Source organism: Sinohyriopsis cumingii, chromosome 6, assembly GCF_028554795.1.
Source record: "Sinohyriopsis cumingii isolate HCF-2022 chromosome 6, ASM2855479v2, whole genome shotgun sequence".
Classification (NCBI taxonomy): Eukaryota; Metazoa; Mollusca; class Bivalvia; order Unionida; family Unionidae; genus Sinohyriopsis; species Sinohyriopsis cumingii.
The window spans coordinates 47897637-47922135 of NC_142966.1; the positions used below are offsets into that span (position 1 = coordinate 47897637).

Genomic DNA, 24499 nt, shown 5'->3' on the forward strand with positions numbered 1-24499 from the left:
CAGACAGAGGTGAGATGGCAGTGATTCATAACGGAGAGCGCTTTAGACCACTCGGGGCCCCTTGGTACAATGTATATACATTTTAGTGGGAACACTGCATATATATTTTAGTGAGTACACAGTATATACATTTAAGTCGGTACACTGCATATACATTTAAGTGGGTACACAGTATATCCATTTTAGTGGGTGCATTGCATATACATTTTAGTGGGAACACTGCATAGATATTTCAGTAAGTACACTATATCCATTTTAGTGGTTACACTGCATATACATTTTAGTGGTTACACTGCATATACATTTTAGTGGTTACACTGCATATACAATTTAGTGGGTACACTGCATTTACATTTGTGAGAGTAAGAAGCAAATAATGAGAATCAATAAAGAAATTCAGAGACTTCACTTGAAAGTTTGAGTAATCATTTCTTATTCCACTTTAACTAATGTACTTCATATCATAAACTGTGAAATGTAATTGAAAAGCATTATGTAACTATGGTTTGTACTAAGCTGCTAACTTTATGTCATTTTGTGTTAAGCAATTTCACAAAAACTACTTTTTGTTGATTTGTAAAAACAACCCCCCCAAAAAGTTCAGAGAGGTGTCTAATGTAATTGGGTCACTGATGGAGTGGTTTCTATCTACAATTTTGATATGGTGGACTTTAAAAAAAATTTCAGATATGGCAAAGTAGGCTGTAAAATTATTGCACGATATTTTGATTTAACTAAGAATGCTTACTATTAGTCCCAGGTGTTAGTGATAAACAAGTGTTCACTGCAGTGTTGTAGGTACATTTTAGCATACTTTTGGCACTTATTCTGACCAGTTCCAAGGTGTTTATCATAAGCAGTTTTCAATAATCTGTTGCAGGTAATTTTTGTACACTATTTAGTATTTTTTTAAATAAACCTCAAGGTATTCATCATAGGCAGGTTTTATTCTAATGTGCTGTCAGTCATTTTTGTTAGATATTTTATTATTTATTTTTCCCAATGTGTTTATCATAAATAGTCTCCACTCTAGTGTTGTCAGAAATGTTTGATTTGCAGTTTAGTAAATTATTTTACTAGTCCAAAGGTGAACATGATAAACAGCTTCCACTGTAGTGCATTGTTGGTCATTTTCAGTACAGTATGTAGTACTAACTTTTACCAGTACTAAAGTATTCAATCCAAAATAGGAGTCCACTGGAGTGTATTGTTGGGTTTTTTGGTACACATTTTAATATTTATTTTTATCAATCCCATGGAGTTTGTGCTCAACATTAGTCCACTGTATCATGTTGTAGTTGTAGGGTTTAACGCCATTTTTCAGCACAAGATAGGCTATACATGGTGGCCAGTATTAATGGTGGAGGAAGAACCCGGGAAATCCCCAGAAAGAACCACCGACCCTTGAGAAACTACTGGCAAGCTTTCTCACATACCCACATTGGATTGGCCATATCCAAGACTCAAACCCATGCAGAAAGAGGTGAGATGGCAGTGATCCGTAACGGAGAGCGCTTTAAACCACTCGGCCAAATGGGGCCCCTCATGTTGTTAGTAATTTTGTTTTAAATACACCTTTTGGTTTCTATTTTTACAAATCCCAAATGTTCATCATAAACAGCTTTCACTGTAGTGTGATATGGGCCATTTTTGATACAGATTGTGGTGCTAATGTTAATCAGTCCCAAGGTGCCCATAAAAGCAGGTTCTATTATAATGTGTTGTCAGTCATTTTTTGCATGGTTTTTGTACTTATGTTTACCAGTCCCACGGTGTTCATCATAAACAACTTCCACTGTAGTGTTTTCAGTAAGTTTTGGTACATGCTTTTAGCATTTATTTTTACCAACACAGTGTGACCCCGCTATAGAATGCTCCATTACAATACGAATATGAATATGGATATAATGCGATTCTGATGTGGCTCCCAAAATTTCATATGCACTGTATTTTCACATATACAAAACTTTTTGTCTTCTGTCTTAAAAGTACAAAAAGTAACATGTAAAAAGTTTATTATCATACTGAAGAGATCATGTATGAATTCTAATAAAAGACAATAGTGGTGTGCCTCCTGAAATTTCATATACATGTATATTTCTTGTACCCTGGAAAAAGGATTTTCTTCCTAAAAGTCTGAAAAATAACTTGTAAAAAGTTTATTCAGTGATCATGCTGGCTTTGCCAGTGTTGCAAATTGCAATTTATATTCATTACTGGCAACAAAATATACCATCTAACCAAGATTTCTGTGTGACACTGTTGGTCATATAAACTTGTATATACAACATTTGCTTCGGAGTAGTGAAATTCAGAGGCAATGTGAAAGGAAGCCAAAAGCTTGAAATAAAATGCACTGGAATTTTTTATTGTTAGATAAACAAAAATTTTTTTTTTCACATGACAAACCATCTTAACAGTGCATTGTTATAATATAGTTCCTTTATTCTGACATATGGGCTGAGTACTGTATGCTGTGAATCTCCACATTTTTAAAAAAAAGTTTATTTTCTTTGTTTTTCTTTTTTACATTTCTGGTAGCATAGATCAACTGGATGAGGCACTATCTCATAATGGATCTTTCAGATGAAGTAGTGTCTGACTATTGGCCTCTTGCTGGTAATAAATATATTTTATTAGACTGACCTTTGTATGTGGATGGTAAGTAAAATTCCTCTACTTTTCACTAACAGAACTAAATCTTTAAGAACACTCAAATTTTCTGTAGTAATCCCTGTCAGAACAGAACACCTGTTGGCCTTTTTAAAAATATTTCTTATGCATGCATGGAAAAACAACATCACTCACTGCAAGAAATGTACTCCCCCCTCAAGATCTACTTGTTTTTTTATCCAACAGTCTTGCTACTGGGACTAGCTACAGTCAACCAACTTTTGATGGAAGGAACAGTCACTGCTACAATTGTCTAAATGATGGTGAATTCCTTTTGTTTTTTAATTGTACACAGGAATTTTTTTTACTGAAACTTCAAAAAATACTGATTACCTTTGAAACACTGATCATTCTGTATAAATACTAAACAAACAAAAATAAAATTCAGTCTCAATCAATATTCTACAATTAATTGATGTTACTGCCACAACAAGAAATGGAGATTGTTCCTCCAAAGTTGTCCTTTTGCGGTAACTTCAATAACACATGCACCCTTCATACAAGAAGGCCAGCTACAATCTTCAACAATACCCCCCCCAAAAAAAAAAAAAATTCACCAAAGGAAGTCAGCACCAAATTTCAATAAAAGCAACATAAATTGATTGACTGCTGCATTTTCTAAAGTGACTGGAACATGTTTTATTGTGCCATGAAAATGTCATTTTTGCTGGAAAAAATTATGCATTTGGTCACTACCAATGATGGGATAAAATTCAAATTAAATTTCCAATCTTCTGAAACTATGGATATCTGGCCATCAAGTTAATTAAAGATGGGGTATCTTGAAAAAATGTTTGTTTAATTTTTTATTTGTCCACATTTTCATTTCCCTATGACTAGCCTCATCCCCAGGGTAGCCTCGTCAAGACAATAGGCCAATTTAAGTACATGTATATGTATCATGTAAACAACTATAGCCACATGCTATATGCAACAGCTGTAGTGAATTTTTTAGTGACAATTGATCTAGATCAAAATGAGGACTACTAATATTTGTATGTGTGTTATTTGTTTTTCTCTAATGGAACATGAGTCATACATGAATTTTACATGTTACCTATACTCAAATTCATGGATTTCTTATATATATATTTATATGTACAGTACAAAACAAATGTAAGCTGTCAATATACAAGTGTTTTCAGACTAGTTTATCTTTTTTTTTAATCAAAAGCACATATTTTTGCACCTGCTTTAATTACACCACCCCCCCCCCCCATTTTAGGTAAATGCATCATTTTATTCACCTGACTGACTTGGTTGGTTATAACATGTTTCGGTCTATAACACAGTCAGTTTCTATGGACTCCAACCACCGTGTTATAACAGGGTCACACTGTACTTAGGTATTCATCATAAAAAACTGGTGCCCAGTGTAGTGAGTTGTTGAGAATTTTGAGTAAACTTGTTAATGTGTGCAGTGTGCTGTCAGTAACATTTTTATACACAATTTATTTTATCAGCTCTACAATTATATGTACCCAACAAAATAATAATTATCATTTTCTACAATACCAGGAGTTAGGAAGATTTTTCCATGCCAAATACCAAAAGACCCAAAATATTTATAATTTCTGAAGAATTAATGGCATAAGAAAAATTAGATAATGTAATAGAGTGTTTTTAAATCATGTTTGTGGTCTGATTAACACGATATAAAACTAAAACTTGCAGCCAAACTAGATGTAGGAATTCAAAATACATGCTAGAATCTTACAGGAACAGAATTGGTGGAATGTACTCAAAATTTCATCGTATGACATTCAGCCAAGTAAATTCAAAACATTCACCATGACAGCTATACAAGGCTGAATTTTAGGGTACTGCTTTACAAACCAAATGCAAGTTAGAAATGACTGTCAGGTCTGTATGTAACATTACACAATTTTGGACTGCTGTCACTAAGCAGTAAAATGTGAACCAGAGACCAATATCTATCTTTGACGGCTCCGTCAAACAATCTAATGAGTAAACAAAAGCCTATGATTATTTTATTACGTTCATACCATTATCTAAAAATATGCCCATGTAAGCACAATACACACTTTTGGTGAGCTGACTGTATTAACTTTGAGTGAGTGTGACCTGTTCTGTCAACTGACAGTTCAAACAAAAGCTTTAAAGCAATTGACTTCAAGACAGTTTGATACCAAGAAAGACTGAGCAGCTTTACTTAAGTTACAAAACCAGAAATAATTGAGAAACTTTGGTGCCTTGAAAACATGCAAGCATGATGAAGTGCAGCATAAACGAACCACAATTTACACACATGATGAGGTGCAGCATAAATGAATCATAACTTAAAAACATGTACTTATATAAATCACAGCATGTGCTCATACGTTTCCACTTCAAAATATCCCATATATGTCTACAATTATTGATATGCTATTAAAATGCTGTAAAATGAAGTTAGGTGGGTGGTTAATGAACCATATGTTCAAAACCTTGGCATTACTAATGGCTTATCCTTTAGTCAATTTCTGCAAAAATGTTGAGATGTACTGAAATTACAAAACTTTGATTATTGTGATAAGTTTTAAAATAATTCACACCAGGCATTTATGGATAATTGCCCTTGAACATTATACCATATAAAACTTTAATGCCATTCACATTCTTGCAAATATAGTATCAATCAATCTATTCTTTTAAATAAATGGACATTTTCTGTTAAATAAATGTACTGAAATTTCAATTACTATGAAATGATAATCATTTTAAACAAGAATTCTGCATAATGATAAGTTGTACCTGCTTTACTGAGATGTATTCCAAATACCAAGCAGTCACTAGATCATGAAAAATAAGTCATTATGACTGACTGACTGTGATGAGCTCTGCCCTCCACAATTAATATACCAATCATTTTTCATGACTGTACATGTAAACTAAATGCAAATAAGTTAACCTTGATACTATGCCAACCATGACAACACTATTTGAGAAGTGATATGTATGTTCTGTTCACTCTAAATTTCACTTAACTTAATGAAACTCTGGCATTTTGACAAAATGTGAGAATTTATTTATAATCACGGACTGCACAGTATCTGGACATGTCTGCTTTTCATGATTTTCATGGCCTGATTACAAACTGTGAAAATATAACATTGCAAATCAAAGAATAAATATTCAGAAAATTACAGAATTGCAAAGATTAGGCAAGAAATTACTGAAAATTAAAAAATATGAAATATCCCCATTACAGTATTCTGAAATCTGTTTTGAAATGAAAATGTATACTTAAAATTGTTATAGTATTTAATTGTCCTGTCTACTAAATATGATTACATAAAACAGATATTGATTGTTTACAAATTTTAACCATCTTATATTTGAGCTTTTACTGGTAGAATTACCAAAGATGTATATATTACTTAAAACTTAACAATTATTTACCAAATAGGAAATAATTTTTATTTTTTATTTTTTTATTTGATTTATGAGGTCAAAGTAAATGTAATTTCTTCCATTTGCCATTACATTGTTTATCTTGATCCTTAAAAAGACATGCAATTAAACCAAATTTGAATTTGTTAATAATTGCTCTATCAAACACTGATCAATCAATGAATGGGTGGGGTAATAATGTTATGACAAAACAGTTTGTAATCATTGGAAAGGGTATCACGCAGGTCTGGCTAAAAGACAAACAAACAATACATTATACCAACACAGGTAGATGCATACTTTTGATTTTGTTGAAAACTTTACACAACTCTGCCCTATATCACGACCATTATTACAGTCACAAGTCAGAGCATACCGCAACGTCTGTGAAAATACAATACATAGTGATCAGAGCTGAATTATAAAAATCCTGAAATGCTAAGCTTTATAATGCAATATTCATAGATTTCTAAGTACTGGTGTTTTCTTGATTTCAAGAGATTTTTATTTTTTATTTTAAAATTTGGGCACATGTTTAAAATTTTATTACTATATTTATAACTTCCTTAACTGGATTTGGTGAATTAATTTTAAGGCAGTTAGTATACTGTGTTTTATTCAGTGATAAATTCACACTTACTAATAAGTCTACCTTGTGGCAAAGGTCAGCTTTATCTAAAAATAAAGCAACTAAGACTTTTTAAAAAATATCACTAGGCTGACCCACTAGACTGGTCCACTAATCTCATTATGGGAGAAAGAATGTTTTTTTTGGAGTAAAAAAAATTGTTTCTCCAAGAATACTCACCTGATGACATTAACAATAGGAAATAAACTCCACTACCTCCTGAATCCAGCCCTCTGTAAAGACAAGTTTTGTCTTTCTTGACAATATATCATGTGGGAAAGGGAGGCAACTCTTACAGATTACATCTTCCCAACCATAGGTAATCTGTATACCAGATGTTCTCAAGTTTAAGCCTAAGCAAGACAAGAACAAGGGTGCTTGCTTTTCCTGGGAATGGTTGGGATGAATTAAGAGTAATGTGATGAGGTAAGTATTCTGAGAGAAATGTAATTTACTAAAATGAAACCTATCTCCATCAACTATATTACCCAGTCACATTTTAATTAAAATGCATGAGCATCCAATCTTTACCATACCCATCCGAGAACAATATGACTCTATCATCATCATCATCATCATCATCATCATCCACAAAAACTCCTCTCCTAAAATGAATTGAAGTACTGTCACGAACAATGCCACTTTAATTTCACAGGCTGAGATCTTCATGAAATAAGATTCCGAGAGTGCTTAGAATATATCATCTGTATGACTCAAATAAGTCATTAGGTCAGTGCATTAAGTTATATATCTTTTTTTCCTACCAGAACACATAGAAAGAGCCATTGCCAAGGAGGCTTTTCATGCGCCTCAGATAGTACTTGAGTGCATGAACCAGGTCCTGCAACTTTCCCTCTTGCTTTGGATTGATTAAAGACAGGGGATGAATTACTATTTTCTACCTGCTTGTATAAGACTACCTGAACATGAAACTAGGATGCAACACTAGGATGACCAAATGACCCAGTTTGAAATGGGGGAAGTTCAGCAGGTAGATAGTGTATGCAGTTCACTCACTCTACCTGCCAAAGTTAGGTCTGTCACAAAAGACTGAGGATGTGATGTGATGTGATTTGGATTTTTAACATAGCTTTAACAGTTTTTCTATCACTATGATGTCTGCAATGTGTCAGTTTATAGTGATGTCTAGCACTGGGGCATCATGCTGCAGACATGTAACATGATGTCACACCCAGTCACACTATCCTGACACCAGGCAGACCAGTCCTAACACTAACCTCTTAATGCTGAGTGCCAAGTGAGGCAGCTGTTAGTACCATATTTGTAAGTCTTTGGTATGACTCGGCTGGGGATCGAACTCACAACCTCCCTTGTCCGAGGCAGACACTCTAACCAGTAGGCCACCGGTGCGATCCCAAAAGATCGAGGAAGTCGGGCTTCAACATGTTGATATTGTACAAAAAGTTTTATCTTTTCAGAAGGACTGAATTTGGGAGGTAGTAGAATTTATTTCTAAATGTTAATATACTTGTGTAATGTGTTCAGTACAGACTAATTTGTAGAATTTTTCCCATTTTATCAAACTAAAAACCTTTTGCATCAACAACAAGACACTTTTACATTGAACATGTACTATTTTATTACACTTCGACCAAATAAAGAGGACAGGATCATAAAGTAAACATAATGTATTAAGAAAGTAAAAAATCTGACACCCCATTATATTACAATTTCTCAGTTTAAAACATAATTACACTACACCAAGCATTCATCTGATAGTAATAAAGCAAGGCAAATCTGGCCAATTCTATAAAATTCTTCTGCAACTTGTATTAATTGTATATTTAGCCTGAAGCTTAAGCTCTGAAACTTGAATGGTTCCTTCTTGGCTTTGAATTACTCTAAATTATGCATTTAAGAAAAGATGTCTATGTCAATGAGAATTTCCCTTAACATATGTTTATGGCAATTCTCATTTCATCTGTTCGCCAGATATAGATCTAACTGATCTTTATAATACTATATATTAGAACAAGCAACAAAAAAATGATTTTCTGAATAATTTCCCCAAAATAATATCAACAAGCGCAAGAAATACAAATTGCAGGTGACATGACAGTGTCATTCGGGAAAAGAAACAAGTAAAATCAAACTCCATGCTTCTTTCTAAACACAGCTAAGGCAACAACTGAATTGCTTCTCATTAAAATGCCACAAGAATTTCCAACAGCATAGGAAAAGGAGTTTTAATTGACTAATTTTATATCCAAAGATATATGCTGCATATAGAGACAGAGAATTACTTGAAGTTATTTGTTCTGAAGTCTAAACTGTTTTACTGAAAGATAACTAAGTCTATAAAAGTAGGTTGCAATGACATATTTTAAACTTCAATGTCACATAAATCATCAACTAAACTAAAAACAATATATAAATATTGCACATGATAAACTTGTGCAGGAGAGAGAGAGGCTTATATTATGTGAAATGTTGAGACGGTTGTTGTTGTTGTTGTTGTTGTAGGGTTTAACGCCATTTTTCAGCACGATGGGCTATACATGGCGGCCAGTATTAATGGTGGAGGAAGAACCCAGAAAACCCCGGAAAGAACCACCGACCCACGAGAAGCTACTGGCAAGCTTTCTCACATGCCCACATTGGCTGAATCTTAGACTCGAACCGCCGCAGACAGAGGTGAGATGGCAGTGATCCGTAACGAAGAGCACTTTAGACCACTCGGCCACTCGGGGCCCCTGTTGAGACGGTACTCTTCTTTCAAAAAGCTAATCACTGTAAACAGGGTTTTCTTTCTTCTTCACTAAAATCCTTTATATAATTTTAACAAAGGAAATATACTTATTTTACAACTCTACAAAACTGAAAAGCATTAAAAAAATTCTGCTGGAAATTCCATGGGTTAAAATGCCTTTTGAAAATGAATGCAAACATAAAATCCATGCTTGTAAGTGTTCCAGTGAAGAATACAAATTTTCAAATCATGCCTAAATTAAAATTGTAAAATGCAACAAATAATGTAAAATAATGACACAAGAAGGCATTCTTCTAAAATATCTCAGTCATCTCTGGTGTCAGGTTATCAAAATAAATTATTGGAACTATAAAGGATCTGAACAGTGATGTTAAAAGTTGTACTAGGGAAATACTGAATTACTGTGTTTACTATATGAACAATGACGTTAAAAGTTGTACCAGGGAAATACTGAATTACTGTGTTTACTATATGAACAATGACGTTAAAAGTTGTACCAGGGAAATACTGAATTACTGTGTTTACTATATGAACAATGACGTTAAAAGTTGTACCAGGGAAATACTGAATTACTGTGTTTACTATATGAACAATGACGTTAAAAGTTGTACCAGGGAAATACTGAATTACTGTGTTTACTATATGAACAATGACATTAAAAGTTGTACCAGGGAAATACTGAATTACTGTGTTTACTATATGAACAATGACGTTAAAAGTTGTACCAGGGAAATACTGAATTACTGTGTTTACTATATGAACAATGACGTTAAAAGTTGTACCAGGGAAATACTGAATTACTGTGTTTACTATATGAACAATGACGTTAAAAGTTGTACCAGGGAAATACTGAATTACTGTGTTTACTATATGAACAATGACGTTAAAAGTTGTACCAGGGAAATACTGAATTACTGTGTTTACTATATGAACAATGACGTGATGCATGTATTACATATAAGACAGAAACTTAAATACAAACTTCAACTTTTGCAACCATGATGGCAAAGATATAATCTCATTCAACCAGACCTCTAGCATGCCTCTTCGAGACCTCTGCCAAGTGTGGATCTGGTCAGATCGAGACACAATACGTGCATTATTTTTAAAAATGATGTTTAGAGATATCCTTTTTAGGTTACAATATAATGTTTCCTTGAATGAATAATAAAGTATGTCTGAAAAAAATCTAAAACAAAGTTTGACAAAAGCACATTCCACTGGTAACAGTAATCAATGAAACATTTCAACATAACCTTATAAGACATAGATTTCACAGAGCCACATGAAAGTCTAGTTGAACTAGACAAAGACGCTCATGCCAATGAATCAAATGTTCTGCTGAAGTAGGCAAAACAGTTGTGTTAGTGAGAAGAAACCCCAAGATACTCACAGTTCTCTGGTATTATTCATATGCAAGACAGTACAAATAGAGTTGATATGTTATAGTGACCCAATTTTGCCATGTGGCATATTTTCACCCATAATACATTTACGATGGTGGTAAACAATACAGAGAACTTCAAGAAAGCCATGTAAAATATATCAAAGGCAACATTATATACACATCAAGAGGCAACTTCACTGCACCAGTTGGAGGTATTATGCAAGTTCATGCTGGAAGAATAATCCATGGATGGGATCAGAATGACCCACTTTTAACAAGGTTCATGCCACAAATTTAAATAAAAGATCCCAGACCTTGTCCATACCTTTTCCAGACCAAAAAATTAAAAATTTCCAGAGCTCCTTATGAGCTCTGAATCCATATACTAAAACTACTCCTAACTGCAAAAGAGCTACTGGTTTCTGACTAAGACAGTTGTAATAAAGAAAATTTAAAACTTTTTCAAGACTTTTAGTCATTTTTCAATTTTTCCACAAATTTCAAAACCTGAAAAAGCAATTTTCAAATTTTAGACCTTATACAAAATTCCAGACCCAAGCTGGGACCCAGTTTTAAGCACAACAAACCTTGATTTAAGATTCATCCGAAATACACTGAGCAAAAATTACAGCAATGGCTCAGAGAACCGACTGACAAAGTGGATCCAGTATAATGCCTTCTTTTAATTGAAAGGGTTTGACAAAATGTACTGTATATACCTGCTTAGAGGATGAGTCCAACTGCAAACTGCACGGGCCCAAATCTGCCATCGCATAATGTGTTGACAGATCTGGGTCTGTGCTGGATGTTAGGAGTAATCACTAGAACAAACAACATATACCCTGATCTGTAGGCACAGTATACTATGGCGGATAAGGATCTTTGTTGTTTGCAGTTTGATTTGACTTATAAGTGAGTACCTATGGTAGATTAAATTGGGGACATAATCCTAATAAATAAAATTAATCTAAAAAATGAACCTCAATACTATCCTGAAGTTAGAAATTTCTATAGTGTAAAGGAGGAATGCAACATGATACATGCACTATTGCAGACATGTACAGGCAACATCTTACTTTGAAAAGTGAAACAATATATATGTTCACTTCACTTCATTCCAACGCAGACACATAAGGGTATAAGTTAGCATGATGATCTTGGTTAATACTGCACATTCCAATATGTTTGTTTTAATACTGTAAGTTAAATCATAATTTCTGTAACATGTGTACATCCCTGTGCTTTTTTAGTTATGTTTAATACTACATCTGCAAAAGATATCTCCCCTCCCTTCAGACCAGCTGCCACTGCCCACAATCAAAGCCTAAGTTTTAATGTCTCAATTTTGAATCACACAGGAGGAGCAGCACAAAGTTATGCATACATGGATGGGCTGTATTACATACCACCCCCTACCCCCTGCTGCATTTCTTCAAAAAGCACAGGGATAAAAACAACCATAGCATCTTGCCTGGCCATCTATGATCAGAGCCACATCATTCTCCTTGCGTATAAGGTCACCAAACTCCTGCACATGTTTACGTAGGACGTCCCTTGTACCCTATGAATACAAAATAAAAAACATATATGAATTGAATCCAATAAAAAAAGTTTCTTGAGCCAAGAAAACCTACTTTAACTTCCAATAACAAATAAATATAGCATACCATCATTAGCAAAGATTGTAGACTGATAATTCCCACATGTGGTTTTGCTGGATAATTTTGAATATAAACAGAAACAGTACAGGTGACACTCAGTTTATGCGACTCAGTGGCACTATGTGCTGCATGCAGCTCAGATACATGCATTTACATTACTTCTGATTAATGCCATACATGTGTAAAAATTAATATTCATATTTTAAGCTTAACTTGATTAAATAGCAATTGATATTAACTTGATTCTTAAGGGACATTAATATTTACTAACATAAGTAGTAATAATAATAATAATAATAATAATAATAATAATAATAATAATAAAGGTTCTTGAGCTTGGTTGCAATCACAGTGCTCAGAAGTTTTACTTCTGGATTAAAGTTTTGTACTGAGAAATAGCTTATTATTTGCATTCAGTCATTATTATTAGGCTAAATGTATTAAGTCTATGATAATTTTTAAACTTTTTAGTTTCCATTACAAACAGTAAGCTAGTTTCTGTACCTTGTATTAACATGTACATAAATGACAACTGTACATTCCACTTAAAATTAATACTTACATCCAAACTGTATTCATTTATTGTCAAAAGTGGCATGCCTTGTGTAAGAAGTTTACACGAGTAACCTGAAGAAGAAAAAATGTATACTTTGAAAACATTAAATGTTCAATCTTTTGGTAAATTTATGATTCTGTGACTGTATTTGTTGTGATACTGAATTTAATGTAAATCATGTACGTTATCAATCATGTATTTTTTAGTAAGAGGCCCCTAAACAAATGCCAGAAAATGGCCCAATAAATATGGGTCAGGATATATTACGAAAAAAAATTCTTACACTACTACTGATTGTGTATGTTATGAACACAACTATGCAAGGTATTTCTATTTTTGGTATCTTCATCCATATTTGATAGTAGAAAGCAAAATTTGCTCAATACTGAATGCCCTCACTGCTTTCTGTCAGAGTTGGTTAAGAAACATTCTGTTATGCATTTCTTCTTCAAATAGGTTACCTTTGAAAACTATTACTAACGTGCAAGTCCATCCCTCCCTGGCTAAATGTTTTAGTTAAGAAGCTCAAGGTTACCATTCCACATAGGTGGCAATTAGAGTTATCTCCCTTGATGGACATTAGGCCAAAATCGCATAAATACTTCAGTTATTACTTTGGCTCATGTTGAGTAGCACGCTCTCAACAGACAGAGAGGCACATAAAAGTAATCTGCAAGTCATCCACTTTAAAACAACTTGTTGGAGTGTTCTCTTCAAACAGAAGTATACCCCATCTCAATTTTCCAAACTATTCTTGCTTCTTTCTTACAATTAGAAAATTCTCTGTCATTCCTTAGAATTATAAATTTGCCATCAATAAACACTTAACTGCCCTTGGTATATACCTGAAGAGTCGCTAAATGCATCCCCTGACATTTCTGTAGCTTTATTTTATGTGCAGGTATTATATGTTGCCACAGAAAACTCATTGATATTGCTGAAAAATTTTGACTGGGGTCTGATATATATATATATATATATATATAAGGTACGTTTTCTATTATATACTTTAGTCATAGTGTCTAATTCATAGTTACTCTTAAGCAATGCTTTGGTGATTTGACCTGTATAGGTAGTCAACTGGTCTTTCATACAGGTTACTTTTATTAAAATTGATACTTTAGTATTCAGATTGTACTCATTAATAGTGATGTTCCAATACTATATCTGTATTGGCTGCTACATGCTCCCTTTTACTGGTGATATATCATAGTGTGTAGCTCTGCATGTACCTGTATGTATTCTCTGCTCTGTTTTGTCATAATGATTTAAACCATAGGCAAGACCAAGTGTAAGCTTTGTAAACGTTGGAAATATGGGACTGACAAACATTCTACATGTGTAGTTTATTCTGGCTGCCAATCTATGAATACATATAAGGCATGTATGTGAGAAAATGTGCTATGTGAGAAAGCTTGCCAGTAGCTTCTTGTGGGTCGGTGGTTCTTTCTGGGGTTTTCCTGTCTTCTTCCTCCACCATTTATACTGGCTGCCATATATAGCCTATATGGTGCTGAAAAATGGCATTAAACCCTACAAGAACAACATCAGAAATGATAACCAAAATTTATATAATTGTTAAAGAATTTACAAAATTATTTAACCATGCACAAAATCCTTTATTAGACCAAATTACTTTTCTTCAAACATTTATGAAATTACCAATGTTTACAGCTGTTTCCTGCTTGTCACCAGTAAGGACCCAGATTTTGATGTCAGCTTTGGCAAGATTAGCAATTGTCTCTGGGACACCCTGAAAGGTAGTGTAAATGTACAGGTCTAGAAAGGTAAAATAATATAAATAAACATAAGTTGTAAGTCCATTTTGGAACATAAACAGGTGTTGTAAGTCCATTTTGGAACATAAACAGGTGTTGTAAGTCCATTTTGGAATATAAACAGGTGTTGTAAGTCGATTGCGGAATATAAATAGATGTTGTACGTCCATTTTGGAATATTAACAGGTGCACTGTCTGCCTTCAGGCCTGCATAGTTATATGACTTTGAAGTGATGCATGAAACTTACAAAATATTCAAAGCCTGAAACAGACTAAAGTAGCATAGTTTCTTGTACATTAAATTTACTATATAAACTTCATATTACCTTTGACTATATATAGTGCATTGTGATAATGCCAATTTGTTAAAAACAGACTGCATTTGCTGCCATATGACTGGCTGTAAACAAATGTGATAATGAACTGAACTTTTCTTACGCACTGCAAGATTCTGGAAATTTAGTTGAAGAAAAAAGCTACCCTTTCAATTTCCAACTTGCTTTCAGTCAAGCTTCATCTGTTCTGTATCTATATCAACTCCTTATACCTCCACCCAACTTCCTCTACTTTATTTAATTTGCAAACAATTAAATAAAAGTTATACCTTAATAAATAAATACCAATCCATGCTCATCTAATCCTAAAACATTTTGTAAAAAGTTATCTTTTTACTGATCAATTTTTTTTCATGAGATATTATTTTCTTCAAAGTTCATACACTTCACCTTTCAAATTTTCAACTTATGTTATAATAACAGATTTTGTGAAGGTCCATTTTTAATACAATATCTAAGGACATATAACAGGTACATCAATGCTCATTTACCAATAAACCAGAGAAGCAAATCTGATTTTATACTGTCCCATGCAAATCATGCTATTTTCATAGTGACATACATTATATTTTGTCCAATAAGAAGCTCTTGATGAACAATATTGGACACGTTTGATCTTTACCATAATAACTGATATTCAACAAGAAAAAAAGGCAAGACTTACTTCCTGAAGTTTGTCCTCAATAGCTGTAGCTCCAAGAAGTGTGAGATTCTGGAAAAGAAATATTTGATACCAATGCTATCACACAGAAATTTTCTCAACATTATTTCTATTTTCAGCAATTAATTTATTCTGACAACTGTGAACATGCAAATTTAAAAAATTCAACCTACTGAAAAAATGTAATTCTTTTTACATTTTGATTATCAAAATCAGTTGACATCTGTATCTGGTCTGACCATTCAAAATTGGGATTATAGAATCAAAAATAGAATCTGTCATGAGCTCTTGGTTAAAAGCATCCTACAAAGCTGATATGTTTAGTATCATGATGAAATAATAAAGCAAAAGCACAAAGTAAAAAGAAACCTCTAGCTAAAGCATAACTGTAGTCATTATTTCGTTTGTTACTATTGGTAACCCACCCTTTCAATGAGTTCTGCTGCCTCCTCCAGCTTCTTGTCTCGGTTTTGAAGAGAGGTGCTTGCTTTGTAGTATGTGTGCTTCCACTCTTCATACAAGTCCTCTGGAATCTCAGTTGATGCAATACACAGTGTTCTGAGACCTGTAACCCAGAAAAAGAAGGCACCATAAAAAATTAAATAAATGTATAGTCTTGCCATCATCTATATATAAAACCCTGCTTGAACCTGACTATTAGCCCTTGAACTTTTAAATGATATCTGTGTACCGATAGTTTGAAGAATCCAGAGAACCTGGCATAAAAGTCATAAAACTTCTGAGCTGTGTTTGAGCTAGAGATTTTTAATAGCCAATAAAATGGGGCTTTACTTTCATAATATCACTTCTCACTGGCCAAAAATGACAACTCGAAACCAGTAACCATAGATGGACAATAACAACAACTGTCCAATCTACACTGAGAATGAGGTTCAAAGACATGAATCTGATGTTAATATTTCAGGAAGACAGAGTCTTTACACTGAATGACAAGTCTGATGTTAATAACTGAAATAAATGATCAGCTTAAACTTCATAGAACAAAAAAAAAATAGTAAATCCTTAATTAATAAATATTTATTTAGGATATCATCAGAATTTTTATAATTTCAATGTTCAAAATAAATTTTCAGTTGAAGTCATTTAAAATGAAAATACTGCAGAGACTAGCAGATTGAATTTTATCAGTTTAATAGATTAAACTGGAAAATATTGTGAATTTATTTAACAGTTTGTGCATCAGTTTTGTTGTAGTTTTGCAAATAAATGACATTCCTGTCATCACTTAAATGTGTGCGAGGGATTTTGTAGTTTTCAACAATGAATCACTACTGACTGAGTCTTTAAATTAATGGTCTGTAGCAACTAAAATGTCAATAATTTTTTGTATCCCATCCAAAATAGTAAATACACAGTAGTTTATGAGAGAGAGAGAGAGAGAGAGAGAGAGAGAGAGAGAGAGAGAGAGAGAGAGAGAAAGAGAGAGAGAGAAGAAACATTACCCTGAGTTGCAAATTCTTCAAGATGTTGTAGTGTAATATCCCGGTGTAACTGATTTTGATCCAGACGTTCATAGATAACAGTATCCTAAAAACAGCAGAGATTATGATCAAACAATTTAGATGCCCTCTTGTTTTTGCATAATTTAATGTTTTCTATTAGAAATCAAAGTATTCAAAGTACTGATGGGTTGGAGGGTTTCAGTGATATCAATTTACAAATGAGAAGATGCGAAAACATAACTGCTGAGATATTGCTATCCATGGTCCTTTTACTATTAAAAATACACTGTTCTAAATTTATCTTAACATCTGAAACATTATTTGAGGAATTGTTTTTGCAATTTCCTTTTAAAAGCATTTTCTGCTGTTGTTTCAAGTGTTAAAAAAGGTGATATCTACTTTCCTGGCAAATCATTTCACTAGATTTGGTTGCCTCCCTTGCCATATAAATATTTACATGAAAGGACAGTGGATCTATACGTTGTAAGATAGGTAAAAGATAACGGACACTATGTCATAAACATGGATGGATTGAAAACCCTCTAAGCCAAAAAGATATAAACAATGTCAGAACACATAATCTGAGGGGGAGAGCATGTGCTTCCTCCCAGAATCCCTAGATCTGAATAAGTTTAAGTGGCACAATTAGTTGAATAGTATGTCATGAGGGACAACAGTTGAAGAATATGTGTATAGCAACCTGTATTTACAGTATAGTTTGTTGAAAATATAAAAAAGCATGAAAAAGCAGAGTGAACTGAAAAGGTAACTTACAGCTCCCTTGCAGTATAACATTATTTTTCCTTCTGGTGTCCTTACAATGACTGACATTCTTTTTCTGTCACTGAAAATGAACAAGATACAAGTACAGCACCTGATGATTTTGTGTGAACTAATGCACCATTTTGCTTTATTCTGTATTAGTTTTTAATTTTGAGGGGTGTGGGTAATATGTTTAATTTCTCTAGAGATCAAATGAATTAATCACCTCCAGAAACTGACTCTTCCGCAAAAGCACTTACACAGACTACTTTCATGTTGAAAGATATGAAAAAATGTATTAAAACATACATTTTTTGTGTGTACAGCCAGCTCCACTTAACTGCATATTGCTTAATTGCATAGATCACTTAAGTGCATAGTGAACGTATGGTCCCATTTTATATTGTAAATATACATGAATTCTGCTTAAATGCATACTCCGTTTATATGCATAGCTTGGGTCCGGTCAACAAGCGGAGTTGACTGTACTTAGATTTTGTGCAATAGTATTTACTTACCTTGTAAATTCTAAAACATTAAGTACTTCATATCTTTCTTCCTTTCCATCCTGGAAAACATAAAATAATATTAACCATATTTGTAACCAAGATCAAAAGACATCTTAAAAATAACATAAGGGTCAATACAAAAATTTCAATTTAAAATTTTCTTTGCAAGTGTAGTGTCTAAAAATTAGAGAGGGTCATGGTCCAAGATTTTTTTTAAAACCTAAGACTAATCGTAAGCAGTACCAGCACACTGGACCTTTAATATTTCTTATTTTGTTGCGAGAAACTGAAGAAAATGTGCTTTTTAATTCTTAAAACATCTCAAAAGAGTCATAAAAGTGCAATGATGCAACTGCTCAGTCAATTTATAGTGTGAAACTGGTGGTGTAAAATATTACTGGAAATCTGCAAATTTAGCAAGTTTGATCTTCATACATCAAACATTTGTCTCTTCTCACCCATAGCTAAAACCATGCATCAGCAGTATTGGCTTACCATATGTTCTATGCAAATTATGATGAGTTTAAGTATAGATATACTGGCAGAAGGCAAGAATCATACACAGGAAATATGTCTGCTACAAGACATTATGCACTGCAGTGCTTCCAACATGTCCAAAAAGCATGGAAATTACAATAAAAATAACATATTTGGACTTTCCAAGATTACTGGAAAGAGACCTGGCCACAAGGTGAATCTGATGAAACAGATGTCGTTTATGTTTTGTTCAGTATGTATGGCATATTTAGCATCAGCCAATGTTTTACGTGCCTTATTCAAAGGCATGTCCAATTTTACAATTTTACATCCAAGATGACTGGAAAAAGACCTGGCCACAAGGTGAAACTGATGAAACAGATGTCGTTTATGTTATGCAGACCTGCCAACCTTGATGAGTCCATCTCAGTAAGGTAGTTGACTCTTCTCCGTAAGATTGACCAATTTTCAGTAAGGTGTAACAAAATATCAAGAACTGCTATTGTAAAGCTGGAAAACATAATTAAAAGTTTGACACATCGACGATAAACATTATGTTCAATTAAAAAGTTTGTTAATTTCAGAGTCGACTTTATTTACCACTAGTAATGTTGCACAAACTCTAGTTCCAAACCCCATGCAGCTCAATGGCTTGTTGCTATCTCTCAGTTTGACATAATTCTTGGAAATTGTTTTCCATTTCACAATCTCCTGCCACGAGACTTACTCAAATTGACACATGATGTCCAATTTTCATAATTGTTTCCTTTCCAGCTTTTATTCACAAAAATCTGAGTACTCCTATTTATTCTTCTGTGTTGATTAGCAACACTTTTCTAGAAGCTTATTTTCCCCTTAAACATGCATCACTTTCTGGATGCCATTTAAAAAAATTCTATAATCAACAGTTTGATCATGCAGATGCTTCATATCAACAAATAGGTGCAGCTTAAAGCATCTGGGTGCTTTTGTAAAGTTAGTCTGGTTCCCTAACTGATCTTACTAATTATATGATGAAACCCGGATCCCAATAAAACATGTATGAACCAATTATCTGGACTTTTCGGCAGTGATAATTTTTCTGTAGTTTTTGCTAGTATGTTGTAAGTCTGTATTTTAAGGGTAATTTTCATAAGACTTATGGCAAAATAGTAAGAGTTGGCAGGTCTGATGTTCTGTGCAGCATATATGGCATATTTAGCATCAGCCAATTTTTCAAATGCCTTATACAAAGGTAAGTCCAATTTTACAAATGACTGATAGCAAGTGAAGCAAACAATGAGCATATTAGTAAATAAAACATACCCCTCTCTACCATCAAGACCCTTACTGCCCAAGTCTTTACAAAGCTAAGGGTACAACTGGTTATTCACTATGTCATAAGGACCAGAACTAGTTATGACATAGTGAATAACTGGTTGTACCAGAACTAGTTGATTTCTTTCATGACAAGTCCATTGCCCATTGATTACTTTCTTGTAAGAAAACATGGCACTTGACAAAATACTCAAAGGGTAAAGTTCATTTAAGGTTAAGCAATCTGCCAAACTATCTGAGTTTCCTCTGACCTTTATGGTTTGTGGCAGACCCATATGTAAGGTCTTTCTGTGTGTGTGTGTGTGTGTTTCAATACAGTTTACCTCAGACTATATGTAAAATCTTCTACAGGTTGTGATGTTACTACAGTTATCACAGACCCATATGTACACCTCTGTCTGTGTGGGTTCTAGTCTCGGATTCAGCTAATGTAGGTATGTGAGAAAACTTGCCAGTAGCTTCTCGTGGGTCAGTGGTTCGTTCCGGGGTTTTCCAGGGTTCTTCCTCCACCATTAATACTGGCCACCATGTATAGCCTATCGTGTGCTGAAAAATGACGTTAAACCCTACAACAACAACAACAACAACAACCCACATGTAAGGTCTTAAACCGGTTGTGATGTAACTACAGTTTTCCACAGACACATATGTCAAGTCTTCCAGTAGCTGTTATGACAACATAGTTTACCACAGACCTACATGTAAATTCTTCCAGGGACTGTGATGTTGTTACAGTTTATTACAGACACATATGTAAGGTCTTTCCAGGGGATGTGATGTTGCTGCAGTCTATCACAGATCCAAATTTAAAATCTCAGAAAAAGCAGTGATGATGAAATTTTAAAATCACGTCAAGTAACACTGATCCTTTATTGACTTTATGATACTCAACCCAAAGATGCAGACATTTTTAATTCACCTGTTGTTCATAGATTATCTTGACACTGCCATAGGATACAGTACGGTGGTTACATAAAGGTAGTGCAAATACCAAAATACTCACCACATCAATCATGACAGCATCTGGAGTTCTGGAGAAAAACACAAACCCTAGCTTTCTAGCACCTTTGACTAATGCTGCTTCATCTACAGGAAAACATGGAGTGAAAACAGAAGTTATACGTTAGCATACCAGACAGGCATTAGATGGGGAACTTTCATGTAGATGTACTAAAAACATTAAAATGTTTTAAAAAATCATAAGAAATCATGCTAACGTGAAACCAGGAAAACCACAGTACGAGTATCTTTGGCTTTTCAAATAAGGGCTGTGAGTATAAGTATTTCTCAAAAAGTATTCACAAGTACCAATGTAAAACCTTTGACACTTCATCGACATAACATTAGGAAACCTAATACTATACTGTTTTGATTAAAGTTTTATAAAAAAAACCCAACTTATGTGATAGTTGCATTCACAAAAATGAACACTTAACTCATAATCATTAAGGGGCCCCGAGTGGCTGAGTGGTCTAAAGCGCTCAACGTTCCGGATCACTGACATCTCACCTCTGTCTGCGTGGGTTCGAGTCCAAGGCTTGGCTAGCGTGGGTATGTGGGAAAGCCTGCCAGTAGCTTCCCGTGGGTCGGTGGTTCTTCCCTGAGTTTTCCAGGGTTCTTGCTCCACCATTTATACTGGCCGCCATGTATAGCCTATCTTGTGCTGAAAAATGGCGTTAAACCCTACAACAACAACAACAACAACAAAATCATTAAACTCGAAATCATTAAACTCAGAATAGTTTTAAATGAAAAACATATAATTCAATTAACTTTAATACCATTCATTTTAGTTCTTTAAAAAAATATTTTGTTTGTTTCAAACAAATAATCTTTGAGTCTTTAAAATTAAAACAAAAATAAACATCATATGAAATTGTGTTAATTTAGACCCAGAAAACCAAAATAAAAACCATGTACCCATGGAAGCTGCTAAAAAGCTTTCTCACATGCACAATGGCTAAGCCAGAGACTCAACTCCAAGTGAACAGAGTTGAGATAGCAGCAATCAGTAAAGGCGAGTGTTTTAGATTACCTGGCCATCATGGCCACTCTCCATAATGAACTCTATCAGTGAAACTAAAATTCTCATGCACTTAGTATGCCTCTTGCTTGGTATTCTTGCTAATCTAAGTCATAGTTGCAAATGAGTAAGGTCAACTACTGATTAATGTCAGACCTTTAATTATCTTATATACCTAATAATATTTACATGGGTGTCTGAATGCTAATTTAGTTGACTTGACACACAGCTGTAATCACTTGCTCTATGTAGGTAAGATATGCATGCCTTTCAAGTTTTCATTCAACCCCTTTAGTCTTCATTTAATACAATTAACATGACAACACAAAGCAGTTCTACTTTTAATCAACTATATACCATAAACATTCACAAATCAGAGAACAAAACAATTGGCACTTAATCAAGTGCTTGTGAAAATGCTCAAAGACATTGCCATGATGGTTTATTGACATTTTTCACGCTGAATGTGTAAGGGCATGTCACACTTATGATGATTACACTGAAGCCGAATAAAGATAAAACTGAAACCCAAATTTCACTTGATAAGACATATATAACTGATATTTATAAAGTGCTGTCACCAGTTGTCATTACTAAAAATTTAATTGATTAATATTTTGTCATATATTATTTTTAGCATATAGACAATTTTATAAAACCCGAAAACTTACAAATAATATGACTTCTTTTTAAAAGTTATGAGTTGCTGTTATCAATGATAAAACAAGTGATATATCAAGGTTTAATTAATCAATTTTGATTGTAATTTTATTTATGTTTGGCTAATAGGAGGAATTTTTTTTTTTTCAGTTTAAAAAAATATAGCTTCACACCCCCCATAAAAAATGTGAGTAATTTGTTCACAGTATAACACTATTCATCACATGGATGAATATAATTAGCATTATTGTGTACATGACAATTCTATATGCCTCACCATAATGTAACAAATGTCATAGTGTAACTAGTGTAACGTAACATTTTCTTGACACAATGATCTGCCAATAAATGCTAAAACTATACAATACAAATTATAGTGTACTATACCTGGAGAGGATGCTTGGTAATTGATGCCATTGGTGCTGTTTGGGTTGTTTTCTGGCACTACTGTGTGACAAACAGCTAAAAGAGTCAGGAATTCTCGTATTACTGGAGCGGTAACCTGTTCAGGTGAAAAAGAATTAATCCGATATTCAATACTAAAGGTAGATATTACTTTTGTCTGACAATCATAACAAAGTTAACACTAATGGCAATTAAAGCAACATTTGAGACTTGATATTTATGAATTTACTGCATACAAATTAATGCCAAAAAATATATCATACTTTTCTGATCATCTGATTGTGAGTGTGAAGCCAGAGTTTTAGACATTTGAATATTTAATAAAATCTTACAAGTGATAACACTTCTCTAATAATCTGTAAAACTCCTTTATGAAATCATCAATGTAACTTGCATTATATATATATATATATATATATATATATATATATATATATATATATATATATATATATACACACACACATAAATATATATATATATACATACACATATACACACATAAATATATATATATATATATATATATATATATATATATATATATATATATATATATATATATATATACACATACATACATACATACATACATACATATATATATATATATATATATATATATATATATATATATATATATATATATATATATATATATATATATATATAAACTTCAAAGATTTGCACTTTTAAATCATTCTATGACACAGGAAAAATATTTTCATTCAAAGATTCCAACTCACATGGTTTTGTACAAGATTATCTTTGATACTGAAGTCATTAAAGGTATGATCGCTTTCTTCATTGTTACTGAAACAGAATATATATAGGAATGAATTTTCAAATGGTATGATGAGTGCAAGTATCAACACAGATTTTTTCAAAGACACTTTATATACAAATAACTACATATAACACAAATAATTACATATAATACAAATAACTATATATAATACAAATAACTACATATAATAAAAATAACTACATTTTTATAATTAGCATAAAATAAATAGGCTCTTTGTATCTGTGCAGCGTAAGCACCACAGATACTAGTGGTTTACCTCCCAAATTTAAATC

At 33.2% G+C, this 24499-nt stretch overlaps 1 protein-coding gene across 3 annotated transcripts in view; it reads right to left on the minus strand.

The window, feature by feature from the left end:
* The window catches only part of LOC149796878 (putative phospholipid-transporting ATPase IA), a 194715-nt gene that overhangs the window by 72987 nt on the left and 97229 nt on the right, over positions 1 to 24499 (minus strand). For all 3 annotated transcript variants that reach the window (XM_089961529.1, XM_089961527.1, XM_089961528.1), the window contains exons 15-25: positions 24166 to 24232; positions 23402 to 23516; positions 21335 to 21417; positions 18547 to 18596; positions 18041 to 18110; positions 17267 to 17351; positions 16229 to 16368; positions 15807 to 15854; positions 14692 to 14782; positions 13036 to 13100; positions 12284 to 12373 (exon numbers count right to left, since the gene is read on the minus strand). In XM_089961529.1, coding sequence (XP_089817655.1) covers positions 12284 to 12373; positions 13036 to 13100; positions 14692 to 14782; positions 15807 to 15854; positions 16229 to 16368; positions 17267 to 17351; positions 18041 to 18110; positions 18547 to 18596; positions 21335 to 21417; positions 23402 to 23516; positions 24166 to 24232 — 904 coding nt within the window. The remainder of the gene's footprint in view (positions 1 to 12283; positions 12374 to 13035; positions 13101 to 14691; positions 14783 to 15806; positions 15855 to 16228; positions 16369 to 17266; positions 17352 to 18040; positions 18111 to 18546; positions 18597 to 21334; positions 21418 to 23401; positions 23517 to 24165; positions 24233 to 24499) is intronic.